We start from the raw sequence: 14,727 nt of genomic DNA on the forward strand, positions 1-14,727 counted from the left end.
AGCAAACATTCTTATCCGAAATATATCCACTAAATCACCAAGTCATGCGCGATTTGACTATATGAACACTCGTCCTTCAGGTGGCGGAAAACGCGCCTCGACCAAGTGTTTGGATGCTGTGCATAGTTCTTCATTTGTCATTTTTATAGCAAACTAAGGATGCAGCAGGCGCGACAAATCCTCTTATAGTTGGCATGCCGTGTACAAGGTGATCCGAAAAAACAAAACAAAAGAACCATAGAATTTCGTCGCCGCCTATACGCGCACGGCCAGAAACTTATTGGTGCATCATACGGTGCTCCCACGCAAAACATTCACGCTATAAACTTGTGAATTATATAGGGTGCAGGTGTGACGGCGGCGAAATTGAGATCTTCACTACAGCCGCGGTTCACAAAACGTGTGCGCGACTGCACTATATGCGCACCAACAGCGACTCGCAGTGAAGCCACCAGCGCCCTGCGTATGTCGTGTCGCCCAACTCCAACTGCTTATGTTAGTCGCAACGTCTAAACACGTATGTACCTAGATGCACGTGCATTCAGTCCGTGATTGCGGAACCATTCATTAACTGGATTTGGACGGTTGCACTATAGAATTTAATTCTATACCCTTTTCAACGTACAGCAACATATCAACATTTGAACAGGGACGGCTGCGGAGAGAATCGGGCTACCGCCGCCAGTGAAACAGAGTCAGTGCATTTGTGACGACTTCTAGAACCGGGTGCAGGAAAGAACATAGATTCAAGAAGTGAAAGAGATCCAGATACGAACCAGGCGAATAGCAGCTGCACAAACTGCAGTAGTTCTGCAGAACGCTAAGCTGTAAAAGCAAACTGAATGCCAGACCAGTAATTAATAAAGCTTTCAAATTCTGGGTCATGCGTACAAGTATGTCCTTCCCGTAACGAAGAGATTGTTTTGACTAGGTTAATAAATAGTAAGGGCGCGGCATCAAACCCCGGCCACGGCGGTTGCATTTCGATGCGGGCGAAATGCAATAACGCCCGTGTGCATTGGGTGCAGATAAAAGAACCCCAGATAGTCAAAATTGATCCGGAGTCCCCCACTACGGCGCGCCTCATAATCATATCGTGGGTTTGGCGCGTAAAAGCCAAGAATGTCATTGATTTTAACAAATCAGAACACGCGAAGTATGCTCTTGTCATTGGTTTGCTTTCAGCACTTGTGTGGAAACGTGCCGACTCTTCTATTCAACAGCCAGCAAATGTATAGATACGGCAACAACATGAAACGCGTTTCGGGCGTCCTCGCATGAATTCCACGCTTCACAAATAAACGCGCCGTTATCATCAAAGGAATTCGCGCAAGAGGGTTTGCGACTGGATTATGTAGTCGGCAACACCGTAGAGCTATACTAGGAGAATGCCAGCATTCTTGAGAGTAGAAAAAATCGAGAGGCAGACATAGACAAAGAGACACGAAGGACGAAGAGGAAGGAGGAGAATAAACTCTCAAGTTTGCTGGCATTCTCCTAGTATAACCACGTACCAACTAGCCCAACAAGCCACTCTCATGAACGGAGAGCTCGCGCGCGCGGCCGCGCCGCGTCGGAGTTACGTCGGAAATGCGTCCCACGTGCGTGGCCCCGAACAAGTCGGCGCGACGTGGAGAACATTCGTTTGAATTGGACACAAAAACTTACGCTTGCGCATGCCGTGGTGAAGGTATATCACGACGTGGATTTTACGCATGTTGCTCGCTTCCTTCGGCATCGCCGCCGTTCCCACACCTATAACTGCACACTTCCACGACGGAGCACATGCGTCGAAAATGGTCCCGTGAGGCGCGCACACGCGGTAGCTGGTTTCCGTATACGACGGCCTGACAACAGCGCGTGCGCGCGCACACACGCACACACACACAACCGGTCCGACGTCGAGATTGAAGGCGAAACGCCCGAGTCGCGCACCGCTGGCGTTCTCGCTAGACTGGATCTCGGATCGCCGCGCCGGCGCGTATGTAAGTGAAGAGACGCCGGAACACGACGAGAAAGGAGGTCGGCGCTTCTTGTACCCCTTTTTTTCCACTTTCTCATAAACGTGCGCGCGCGCGGCGTGTGTACATGTGTGTGCGCGCGACGTCGCAGGTGACAAGCGGTGACGGGGCCGCTCCCGGAAAGTCCCAGAGGCGCGCGCGCCGGGAATTACTCGGCGCGAGCCAATACATGGCTGAAGAGAGAGCGCGTCCGCCTCGTTAAACTTGACGGTGCGCTTTGTACGCGGAGGTATGCATGCGCGCAACCGCGCGCGTCACTGTATAACGCCGCTCACGGCTGGATTCCGTTGTTCAACGACGCTGCCGCAGTTGAAGCCGCCGCGGTTATTGCGCGCCAATTACGCAACTTTTGCGAGCGGCTTCTCGAACTGTTAAATGTAACCGCCGCGCGCGTTTTCGCTTTCCTCCGCAAGCGACGGGCGCTCGTTCGGTTGACATGCAGTCAGATAACGCGTTCCGGCGAAACGACGCTGTCGAGGGCAACCGGAACACGATGCGTCGCCGACGGTTGCGTCGCGAAGTCGTGCGCAGCCCTATATGAACAGTTTATCGCGTGTGCGCGCGAGGTGGAACGATTCCCGAGTAAATCCATGAGTCGCTGGCCTCCGTACTGCCGGCATTATTCAGTCGTCTCGTCGTCTTGGAACGAAGAATTGCATGCTGTCACGAACGGTATACGTATGCGAGCACCTAAACACGCAATTAGGGTGTCCGCGTACTTTACAGCGCGAACGGCACCCCGCGCTGTCATGTCGTGCCGTCGTCCTGACAGTTATTCCTTGAAAACTCGCCGGTTATTCGACGAAAGAGGAGCAACAACCGACCAAAAAAAGAAAAGAACACCGCTCGTGTTGTTTTTTCAGCAGGAACAAGGAGCGCATTGTGGCTGAAACGATAAGTGGCTTTTACTGAAACGAGTAAAATCCCGCGCCTCTGCCCAAGGCAACAACGTCTGCCGAGGAGGCGCGAGTGGTCGAGGGGGTCTCCGAATGCTCCTCAACGTCTCTCCAGCGGTGACAAACAATAAGCGTGAAGTCGGATCTTATCGCCGCCGCGGTCCCGTCATGGTGACCTTCGACATTTGGCACGTGCCGCGTTCGGCATCTAGAAATGGTTGCGCAGTAGTAGATGCAGCGACGACTCGCTCACGAAGGCTACAGAGCGGACAACGATTGGCCCGTGTGTCGTCCGCGTTGCATTGCAAGCCTGTTATTTTTGGAGGGAACATGTCACCGTGCACACCGATTTGGGCGAAGTGCAAAAGACGTTCGCGTACTTAGATTAATCCTAAGTCCCGCACTACAGCGTGCTAGATAAACAGATAGTGGTTTTAGCACGTAAACGAATCCCAGAATTTAATTACCGTGCGCCTGCGCTCGCTCTAGTATAGAACCTCACGGTTCACGCGCATGCGTAACATAATCAGACAGAGACGCCACGCAGACAAAAGCAACGTTAGTCGACGCATTTATCCGTGCACCTGATGACACAAAACACACGACTTCAGCATATCCTTCGAAAGAGGGCGGTGTTTAGCGCCACTAAGTTCCTTCTTTGCCTTTTTTCCGTGTATTCTTCTGACCTTCCGGATCCGCGGGTCGCAGTGTTAAATCATCGGATATGAATCAGGAGCGCAATTACAGCGAAGTTGAGGGGGAAGCCAACGTTAATGGTATGAGGGCGGACGTTTCCAAGAAACGGTACATATAGTCGGAGGGTACACAAGCTTCCTTCGAAGTTGAGGGGGAAGCCAACGTTAATGGTATGAGGGCGGACGTTTCCAAGAAACGGTACATATAGTCGGAGGGTACACAAGCTTCCTTCATTCGCGGGTATTAAAATTGTGAGGAATCCATTAGCACATCAACAAGCAAAATATGCGACGGCATGCGCTAAAAAAAAAAAAAAAAGGGGAAGACACCCAGGAAAACCCAAGCGCCTAGCCGGACTCCGCCGCTTCCCGTACCCAACGCATACCGACTGACTGCCACGGTCTATCTCTCGGGACAATGGGACAGCAGCCAGATAGTGCTGCATAGCTAGCTGCATCGAGTCCGGGCCGGTTTTTTTTTTTTTTTTTTGCTCGGGTGTGCGCCGCCGGCGTGGTGATAGCGCTTTATCACACCGCCGTTTTGTAAACTGAGCGGCGTACCGTGGCGTTTCGAAAGCTAAGTGCAGCTCATCGGAGCCTGCGTATACGGCTTCTTCACGGAGCAGTCGGAGCTGTCGATACTCCACTTCACCTGGAGAAAAAAAAGAAAAGAAAAGAAAGCAGACGTGGTGTCCGCAACTTCGATCCCGAAGCTTTTGTAAAATATTATAGATAGCCCCCTGTTATTGTCAATATTCATCCTCTCTATAACCTTCCTTCCTGTTTTGTCCGCATTCAAAATTGTTGCCACCCCCCTCCCCTCTTCTGCTGGCCGATTTTCAAGTGTAAGCTGTCAGCTATAGGTGCGGCGAGCAGAATTTTCCTCTCCTAATACCAACGTTATAAAAAATTATGAGCGCCTTGCGTGGTGGTCGTGGCATACGTGCTTCAGAGGAACCAAGCCTTTTTAAAAAACGCGATAGCATTAAGGGCCCCGTGTCGCAGGCAATCTGGTGTCGGCGTCGTAGCCGGCGTTGGCGTTCTGTGAGCGAAAATACTAGCATATATTTAGGCACATGTATATACGAGGGCGCGTTGTGTAAGACGTATACAGTCAATAAGGCGGGCAAAAACAATACAACAAAATAAGACGTCCTCTCACGCGTTCAGGTAAAAATAAACCACTTCGCATTACGTGCCATCAATGTGCAATGACGTCACGTGCCGGTCAACGCGATGGAGCTCCCATAGCACCCGCGTTCCACCCGCGATCTAAAACTCTGCTTTTTCAGAACAATTTGGAGGACGCTTAGACGAAGGAATAGAATGCGACAGCAAAGCTCCCTGACTGCTTCTCACACTTTCCGGCAACTGCAGCTTATGTAACCGCAGTGTTTACCGGGGAACGCTGGCGGCGAACGCTATGCAGGAAGGCGCGGTTTCTGGTAGAAACGCAGCCTCTTGCGTGGGTCGATCCCGGAGGTAGTTCACAGCCGCGCCAAGAAATTTACATCATTTTCACGTCCCTATTATTGTTTCGCACTGTTAATCTTTAGGTCTGAGAGGATTTAACATAAAAGGCATGCGCTAGCTGTTAGAGTTTTGTTTCATAACATTTGTTTGTGGGCACACGTTCTCAGAATTCCGAGGAATAACTTTGTCAAGGGTGTACGACATAGTATGAACAACTTGACGTGCAACTTGACGTGCGATAGCTGTTGATCTTGCGAATGCAATGGTCTCTACTTCTGACAAGAATTACAAAGAGAGCTGGGACAGCCTCGCGGGGACCGTGCGATGCAAGTTTGTGCTTTGAGCTAACGTCATTCTCTTTCCATGAACATGCGGCAGCGAATACATTGTAAACGCGCTGCTTATCGAGAAGCGACATGTCGAGTACGCGTACAAACAGGTTGGCCCCAAAATGAGCTTGAAGGCTGCAAACTCGACCCGCCGCCAGCGTTCAGCAGGTAACATATACGCGTAGTGCATGCGGCAAACGAAAGCTGTAGCACGTTAGCGTGACTCCAGACGTACTTATAGCACATCCTGCCACCCAGTCAAAGCGTGCACAATTCGACTCTCCGAAGGAACTGGCCTTCGCCTTTACGCAAGTACAAGTAGAGTCAATGCAAGTGATCAACATACACACAAAACACGTATAAGCATGTACGTACGGCTGGCCATCCACGTAGGGCGCGAAGCGCCATTTGAGGCTCCACTACGATAAGAGAGATCGGTGCGTCCTTCTCACTCAAACGGTGCGATCGCTGCAGAACGAGTGGCGGCGGAGGGAGTCGTGCGACTCGCCGCCGCGCAAAGTATACGATCCGCGAGCGGATCGCGATAACGACGCCGGCGTATGGTAGACGCACGTCCAAATAGCGAGACTGTCGCACCCGGACTCGCAATGCAGCGACAGCTATTGCAGGGACGCCTCGCACGCTTTCGCTGTGGCGCCGGGGGATGGCGTCTTGCGACAGTTATATAACGCAGCGCGCGGGGCCGCCACCGTGTGCATATATACCGCGATACATGTGCTGTTACGGCAGCGCACGTGCGCACACGCGTATAGCTACGGCACGACGTTGCCGAGTCTATATATTCCAGGGGAGCTGGAGGCGACGACGTCAAGGACCCGGCTTGATAAGCGAGCTGGCGTCGGGAGATGTGTGTACGTGTTGTTATAACAGGCAGTTTTGTGCTCGTCCCGAGATCGCTTGCGTAACGACCGGCACCCCCTCCCGCCGAGTCGCCGCCGACCCGAAATGACGGCATAGCGAACGAAAAGCGAACAAAGGAAGAAAGAGAGCAAAGACCGCATTGTTCCGGTGAAAGAACCACATATACGCGGCGGAGCTTGCTTGCTTGCTTGCACCGCATAATCAACGCGTGCCATGGCGCGCCGAGTGACGTCGATCGCCCTCGTATCTTTACGCGTGCGCGCGTCATGACTGTGAGCTACCGGAAGGGAGTCAACTAATTCATTGTTAACATCTGGATTGCTTAAAGAAAAAAAGAAAAAAGAAAAAGACGGCGTTGTTTAGTTCCCGTCAACTTATAGGAGAGCTCTGGAGGCTGCGACTCCGATGTGCTGATTCGGAAGCTTTCATTTCTCTTTTGTTTCTTCTTGTGTTTTTCGCGGGAGGATTTAGCTAGGATAACTTACTTATGGGCGTTACATATTCTGCAGTCAAACACATTTTCTACGTAAGAAGGAAAAAAAGAAAAGAAACAAGATCAGAGACGGCTCGGTCAACAAGAACCGCCGAGCGGAAGCGAAGAAACAATTAATGTGTTCATCGTCGCAGCATTGTCTATATACTCCCTACGCACACTCGCCGTTTCGTTCGAGGCACGTAGGTGATAGCTGTCGCAAATATAACCGGCAAGGCGCTGGCGAAAAGACATTTGAATGGCACGATCCAGCGACATAGTTTACCTAAGCACATTCGTCACATACATATAACCTGAACATCGGGTGCATCCCCACGCAGGTGATATGTAGCAGCTGTGAGGCACAATGCACAGTACGGCTGCGACGCGTTGATAGCTTCATTAAGGCTGGTAAAATACTTCCATCGCTGCCAACCAACACTGATAGCTGTTATCGAGATCGGCCTTGACATGCATATAGCATATCGTTGAGTACACTGTGCCCATCCCTGAATGCTTCAGGACTGGAATGATTCTCTAAAGTATACGAGTAACTCTGGTGTAATTTCCTAAACCAAGTACACGTCAACCTTACTACCATTACTGTGCGTCCCATACTTTGTGCACCTCTTGCGCATATTTAGTTATGCTTAAGCTTTGGATTTAGGAGCTACTGATTACTGCTTTGTTTCTTCATCGTTATCGCATTGTTTTTCTCATGTCATGTAGCTCTTAGCTTAATTTTCCCATGCATTTTCTTGCCGATAACTTATCACTTTCATTATTGTTTATCATGTGTACCTGGTACAAAGCTGTAATGTGCACAGACCCACAGTCACGCCTTCGTAGGGGCGCTTTTCTGGACATCGTTGCGATGTCGAAAGCAATTTGATTTGATCGCCTGTGATGGCGATTCGTGTTTTGCAAATTTATACGTGGCTGTAGTCGTCTCTATACATGATCAAACGGCACGAGAAACCGAGCGTATTGCACCTACCTGGATGCGCGTCCGTTTGAGGCCTCACGTACTTTGTTAATGTCAGCTATCTGTGGAGCACGCTTTCTTTAGGCTTCCGGAGTCTGCTATTCCTTTTGCCTGCGTGAGTCGCCCTTGGCTGCCTTTGTCGGTGGCGTTGCCTGTCCGGTTTCGCTTCCTTGAAGGCGAACCATAATTGAATAGCCGCGCTGAAGGATAAGATAGCCAGTGCAGGAGATAGGGAATAAAAGCTACAGGGACCAAAGTTCGCCCGCGATTATCAGACGGCGTCCGAGGCAGTTGTCTAGCAATGCCTTAAAGGTGCGCTCAGACGGCGCCACAATGTTCTTCGAAGGCACCAACTGAACTTTTTTACAAGACGAATCTCGCTTTGTACTGTGAACAGTGATTTACATTGTTATACAGCCCGCTTAGTCACAAATGCCAGCTTGTACGACGTATTTGACAACTTTTTAACGGCGTCGGAGTGCGCTGCAATGACAGCCCAGATATGCAATATAATACAGACAAAATATAATAATAAAGAATGAAGGTTTTGTATATGTAGTTAAGCTAATGAAAACGTGTTTCCAGCGGCTACGAACATAAAAGAGAACACGGACGGTCGGACGGACGGATAGGTAGTGGTTGAGAAACGATCATTCCGATCCTCAAAAACGCCCTTCACCAGTTTCGGGCATAACAAAGAAGCGCGGCGCGTAGATCACGCGATGGAAATCGTGTCTGCAAATGATCAATTACATGGCTGCACAATGCAGAAACAGCTGAAATTCGGAACAAAAGCCCGTGCGCCCGTTCTGTCGAGGTAGGTAGCCCCAGTTGCAGCCAGAGAGTCGTGTCGCACGTACGAATACCTCTGCGTAAAACGCATTGCCTGAAACGTCACCGATTATGGCACGTGACATCGGTGAATCGTTCAATTCAGAATGCACAATGAAGCCTCTGGCAGTGCGCAGCGCAACAGAAAGAGGAAGAGAGAGAGAGAGAAAAGAGGTGGGGCTCGAAGCGTGAACGTACCATGGTCCCTCTGCCTCTAGGTAGTTCTACACCCAGACCTTCACCTCCGATATAGGAGAAGGCGGGGAAAAAAATGTTGCTCGCTGACGAATGCCTACAGTGGCAGTGAAGCTCGCCTCCTAACAGCATGACGACACGACCTTTAGATGAACCTATCTGAATTTTTTTTTTTTTTTGCGGTGAAACGTTCCCCAGACAACACCCTACAGCTTCCAGCTTATAACCAAAATTTGCAATGTAACCTGCAGAGGGGCTTTTTTTAAAGAAGTCCCGAACGTTTAACTGACACACAATGGAGAGCTTGCGCCACCAGCAGAACGTAATAATTGTGAAAGTGTTTTGTTTAGCGCCGACGGAGATGGGCTGATTGATAAAATGATAAAATATAATGAGCGATATAGACGAGACAAAACACATCACGTACCAAGATACCTATTGTTTCGGAAGCTAACACTCATCACGAGTAGTCGGATGACAATAGAGGACGACGATCTCCCAGTCTAGTTGCCTAATGTTTGTTTTTACGTCGTTAAAACATATCGCAGCGCAGCAACCGCCTGAAGTACTGATCTACGGAGTTCAAGTGTGCAGAAACAATAACGAAAGGGCCGTTCTGTTAACCGCACGCCTTGCAGAGGTGCGTATACTATCAAGCCAATTGGTCAAAATTTTGTCGCGTTTAGAATTTCATAATTTATAATATGTTTATAATTTTATAAAAATTTATTTTATCGCAAACTGTGTAGCCATGACAGCTATAGTGGTCATTGACGGGGAAATCCAGACACCGCATTGCGGTTACACAATTCGTTCACTTTTACTGCACTTCATATCTAAAGTTGCTAGTGAGTGGTGATAGCGTTGGAAAATCGTCAGCTGGGCGGCTGGTTACGCCGAAGCTTAACTTGACTTAACACTTGAAGCAGTCAATAGTGAGCGAAACGTTGGCTTCAGCCTGAGGCTTCTCTTGTTCGCCCCGATTTTGATCACTCCTACGATAGAAGGCCCTGAAAAATGAAATAAATAAAAAGAACGAAAAGAAGAAAGAAAGAAAGAGAAAAGAAAGAAAGAAGAAAAGAAAGAAAAACCGTTTTGGGCACTTGGACCCCAAGTTGTGCTCGCAAAATTGAAAGTTACAGAGACACCGGAGCCGTTGAAGAAAGAAATAAAATATTGCAACAAACACTGTACCCTCTATGCAAGCACCCTACGGACGCATAATTCAGTCAGGCACAAGAGAGCAGGAAGCAGCAGTAAACAGTAGACCTTTAACGAGAAGTAACGATGGGCCTATACCAAGAAAGCAGAAAAAAAAACAGCAATAAGATCACGTGCTAGTGCTTAGGTCACTGCCCACCTGTCCCGTTAATTCCTTCGTCTCAGCTTCACTGAGCAAGAACATGTTCTCTCAACCAATTTCAGTTATGTGCAATGAAACGAAATGCCAGCTAAGTGCTCCTTAACTATCACGGCGGCGCTCACACGAATAGCTCCAAAGCTTCTCGCGTGTATATAGGCACGACGTCATTTAGGTATTCCGAGTGACAACACCAGTACACATGTGAAATATGGAACAAATTCCATAGAACAGACAACCGGTGAGAGTCGGAACGCAGGGGAAGCGGAGTCGCCGGGCAACAGATTTCCACGGAGCTATGAAATTAGGAAATCAGCGGTAAGGTGGGTTTGGTTGACTCTGTAGGACAGAGGAAGTTGGAAATATCTCTTGGCAGAGGCGTTTGTCCTGTAGTGGACTTCATATACGCAGATCATAACACGAAACAACCCAGACCTGCAATCTCTTACAATCATGAAACCCACAACCCGGGAGCAGGGGTGAATCGGAGTGGAGGAAGTGGCATCAAAATTCGACGAACAATAAGGGAGCCATTGCAAAGTGGCGGAACGTAAGGGCAAGGACACGGGAGAAGAACAGCGCACTTACTGCGCATCTCCTGTGGTTCCCCTTGATGCCCTAATTTTATGTGCGCCTGCTTTACGGTGGTTCGCTACCAACTCGGCACCTTAATAAGGGAGCAACTCATACACTATATGTGTATACTCGTACTGGGACGTACCTGGCTATCGGATTGCAGTTCCAAAGCGCTCCTCCTATAGCTTCCAGTCGACATGGACGCACTCACAGTAAAAAAGAGAAAGCGGCTCCGACTCCGCGGTGTCACTACGGTGGCAGGAAAGTCATCCTCCCGGGAGACGCAGTGTCACGCTACATTACGCAGCCGGACACAAAATACAAACAAACGTACGAACGAACAACCGGAGGTTATACTACACAGACTGAGCGGCTTCTGAAATGCGCGGCTCGTGCGAGGGCGGTGGGCGCGGTGGAAAAAAACACTTGTCACAAAAACCCCGCTTGCTGGGCGAGAGACGTTCGCTCGAGAGCGGTGAAACCGCGACACCGTCGATGCTCCAACCACTCCAACGTCGCATATACACAGCGACGACGAGCAAGTGAGGTGCGCGCGGGAGACGCCAGACGAGGCGCGGAGTTCGCGCACCGCATAGATTAGTGTTTGTTCAGCGGCGCGCTTGGCCGCGCGACCAGCGGGGCGACGCAGTGGGCGCCATTGTGTGTTAATGCCACGTCACAGCAGCGAAATGACGCGCATTGCCACCGCATATACTGAAGGATGCTCGTAAAACAGAAGCTTCCACCGCCACCGCTTCTGACCACAAGCTGCGCTCTTGTTTCGTCTATGTGCTCCAAACGCGACGCGCTTCCGCTGCGCGAATGTCGGGGCGAACTCACAACCTCTGCGACTGTTGCAGACCGTCCACTGACGCTGGCATGTGCGCGTTCCAACCCATATTTGTTCACAATGGCACGCGCTCCCACGTCATGTCCGGCGGCTTATGCCGATATCCTTGAAAACTGTACATACGATCAGTGCGTTCCACCAGCCTTTGGGGCTGAAACTTGGAGGCTAACGAAGCTTGAGAAAAAGCTGCTGAGACCGCGCAAGCAGCGATGCAACGAAATATTGATAGAGGTAACGTGACGGTATTAATAGAGAGCGAACGGGGTTTATCTGATAGTTGACATAGTTGATATTAAGAGAAAGAAGTGCAGTTGGGCGTGTGGTGGCGTAGAACAGATAATCGCTTGTTCCAAATGAAAGGAAACTAAGTTTAGGACGGCATTAGAACTGTATGATGAAATTAGGAAACTTGCAAGTATAGTATGCAATCGACTGACAGAGATAGAGGGAAATCGGCGAAAAATGCCTTCGTCCTGAGATGCACATAAGGTACGCTGATATACTGCAGCTGCTGCTGCTGATTCACTTGCACGTGCTGCAGTAGCAATGTTGTGGTCTCACACATCGAATTACCACATCATTGGAAGTTGTTGGTGTCATCATTGTTGGATGTTGCAGCACATCAAAACGCTTCGGAATATCGTTAGTTGTAAGTAGAGAACCACACTTGGCCCGCACCATATCGATAGTGATTAAGAGCTTAGTGCCACCTCTGTTGTGTGCCAGTGTTCTTTCACGTGCATAACTACCTTTCATCGGCCCTTATCGTTCGTAAAAAAGATAAAAAGAAATAAAATAATAAGATGTTTGCTGGCCCAATTGCGAGTGGTTAAAGAGTGGTAAAACGGAACCCAAGGGAAGGCCAGCCCGATTGAAGTAGGCCAAATGAACTTAAGTGCATTAAAGTTTAACATATCGCAAATCAACTGTTCAATGTGTAATGGAAGCAAAGACAGCATATCTTCTTCCCGGTCAAATTTGAATTACCGACCTGGCAAGTCCACTCAGGTACGAAACAGGTGGTGTGACGTGCGGAGCATTGATAAAATTTAGCCTCGTTGCGGACGCCGATGTGCTGCCTGCAGCAGGGTGTGTCGGGAGCAACCTTGGCGAGCAAGGCGCGCATCTCGTAGGCATCACACAGATTTAGAGTTGCCGCATCCGACTGTCGCTTGATAGAACGCTTAGCATAGCGTTGGTAGCGATCCGGTTTCGCGATGGCGCAATAGTGTTGCGCCGTCTGCGCATGCGTAGCTATTGCTTCGATGCATCAAAGGTAGCTGCGTTGGTAAGTATCCTTAAATTACTTAATAAAGTTATAACATGAGGGACCTTTCAGCCCGTGTAATGGCAGTAACAAGAACACGTATTAGCACGCCTTTTTAAACACATTATCGATACCATCCTTGTATACGAGCACGAGCAGCGCGGTACAACACATGGTAGCGTGGTGACGCTTTGAGAAAACGTTCACGAGCTAGTAATATTCCATTTATAGCAAAAACGGCCGGCTTGTATTGTGAGCAGATAGCTAGATAGTAGGTTTACTAGCCGCGACATGAAATGCGGCAATGGAAATAAGATGGATGAGGTGGAGGCGTGAAGACGTACGCAAGCGGTGACGCAGAGAAGGCATTCCATCTCTTCGTAACTGACTGAGGGAGCTCTTCTGGCAGTAAGGCTTTGGGTAACTTCCATAATAATGTACGACCTGTCGTGGCGGCAGGTGATGCGACGAGTAAGGCGAAACAGGCGAAGGAAGGACGGAAAACGCGACGCACGCACAGCGGTGTGAGACACATTGATAAGGCTAAAAGGCGCCGCTCAGGTTTTCGCGCCTGACTTCGTCGCCTCTCTCTCTCTAAACGCTGACAAGCAGCGGCAATATTTGCACTTGGCCTCCGTCGCACTCGCTCGGAAATAACAGCGGACGGTTTGTACGAAGCATCCATGTCCTGTCGCCATCGCACTGCCACAATGAAAGTGTTAACGTGCAAATGGGGCCATGGCGAAGAGGGAATTTAAAATGCGGACGTTCTTTACAGTACGAACACCAGCAAACATGATTTCCCCAAGGCAAACAACAGAGCACTAAACGAAAGGGTCCTCGTTAGGGGACCGAGCCCACGGCCTCCATCTGCCGATTTGTAGTGCTGCACCGACTGAACGCTGCTGTCTAAACTGCTATTTGACTGTCATAAGTGTTTAGATGGTATAGTGAGCCAGCCATGAGTGCGACATTGTCACATTGGCAACGTGCATCTGCGGGCTTGTTTTGTGGCATCTGCGAATGACAAAGCGCTCCACGGCAGGGTCGCAAGTGCGCCACGTGGCATGCTCAATGTCCAGCATTATCGCAAGGAACTCTCAGGTCCTTCAGAGCGCCAAGACTGTCATTAGAGAGAAACACATGTGACTCGTTGTGAGCAGTGATATTCATGAAACCAGGTATAGAGCGGCTAAACAATGGGTCCAGGAAAGCCCAAGACGCCAGAACAGCTACTTTTCTTCCACTCGCGTCATTGTTTAGTCGTGCTGCTTAGTATCACTGATAATGTATCATAACGCCTAGCTTTTCACACCGACTCGGACGTCCGCATTTTGCGGGATATGACTTCGTGACACGAGCGTAGCTGCTCAGCTGTGGCAAGAGGAAGTGAGAGGCGGCGGGCCACCCGAGCCTGTCATTGGCGAGGCACGAAACCGAGGCCCTCCTGGAGACAACAGGTGCCTGGAGAAACACGAAAACACGAGGTTATGAAAGAACATCACGTTCTTCACGTTCTTCATTTCTTTCTGTTCTCCAGCTTTTAATCCCGCTCTGTGTTTTCCACTCTGCACACAATGCTTCTTTCTTCTTTCTTTGCTGCGCAAGAGAGACGGAACGGGCTGCGCCGTCCCGTCGCTTATCGTACCTCAAGCGGAATCTTCTCTGCCCCTCCTCCCCCTCTTTTTTCTTCAGCAAACGAAGAGCTCATTATCTTCCACAGAGATAAGCGTGAGCGCACGGTTAGCTCGAGGGACTATCCGGGCCCTGAAAAAGAATAAAAACCGCGAACAAGAGTGCTTCTATGCCCTGAAATCGCTGAGGGTGCCGAGGTCAAACTTGACTTCTCAGTTTTTTATCTATTCTGCTGAGAACCTAAAGCGTCGAGGTCGAGA

The 14,727-nt window shown here is 49.7% G+C and overlaps 1 protein-coding gene across 8 annotated transcripts in view; it reads right to left on the reverse strand.

The window, feature by feature from the left end:
- Positions 1-14,727, reverse strand: part of LOC126531547 (uncharacterized) — a 105,529-nt gene that overhangs the window by 8,532 nt on the left and 82,270 nt on the right. The window contains exon 1 of one of the 8 annotated variants that reach the window (XM_050179106.3): positions 13,177-13,293. The exons of 4 other annotated variants lie outside the window; for them this stretch is intronic. In XM_050179106.3, coding sequence (XP_050035063.1) covers positions 13,177-13,201 — 25 coding nt within the window. In that variant the 5' untranslated portion in view covers positions 13,202-13,293. Of the gene's footprint in view, positions 1-1,668; positions 1,970-5,789; positions 6,188-10,860; positions 10,883-13,176; positions 13,294-14,727 lie in introns of those variants that run through there. 3 more of the 8 variants (XM_055071241.2, XM_050179107.3, XM_050179104.3) reach the window with 3 other exon arrangements.

This window comes from Dermacentor andersoni, chromosome 5, assembly GCF_023375885.2.
Source record: "Dermacentor andersoni chromosome 5, qqDerAnde1_hic_scaffold, whole genome shotgun sequence".
Classification (NCBI taxonomy): Eukaryota; Metazoa; Arthropoda; class Arachnida; order Ixodida; family Ixodidae; genus Dermacentor; species Dermacentor andersoni.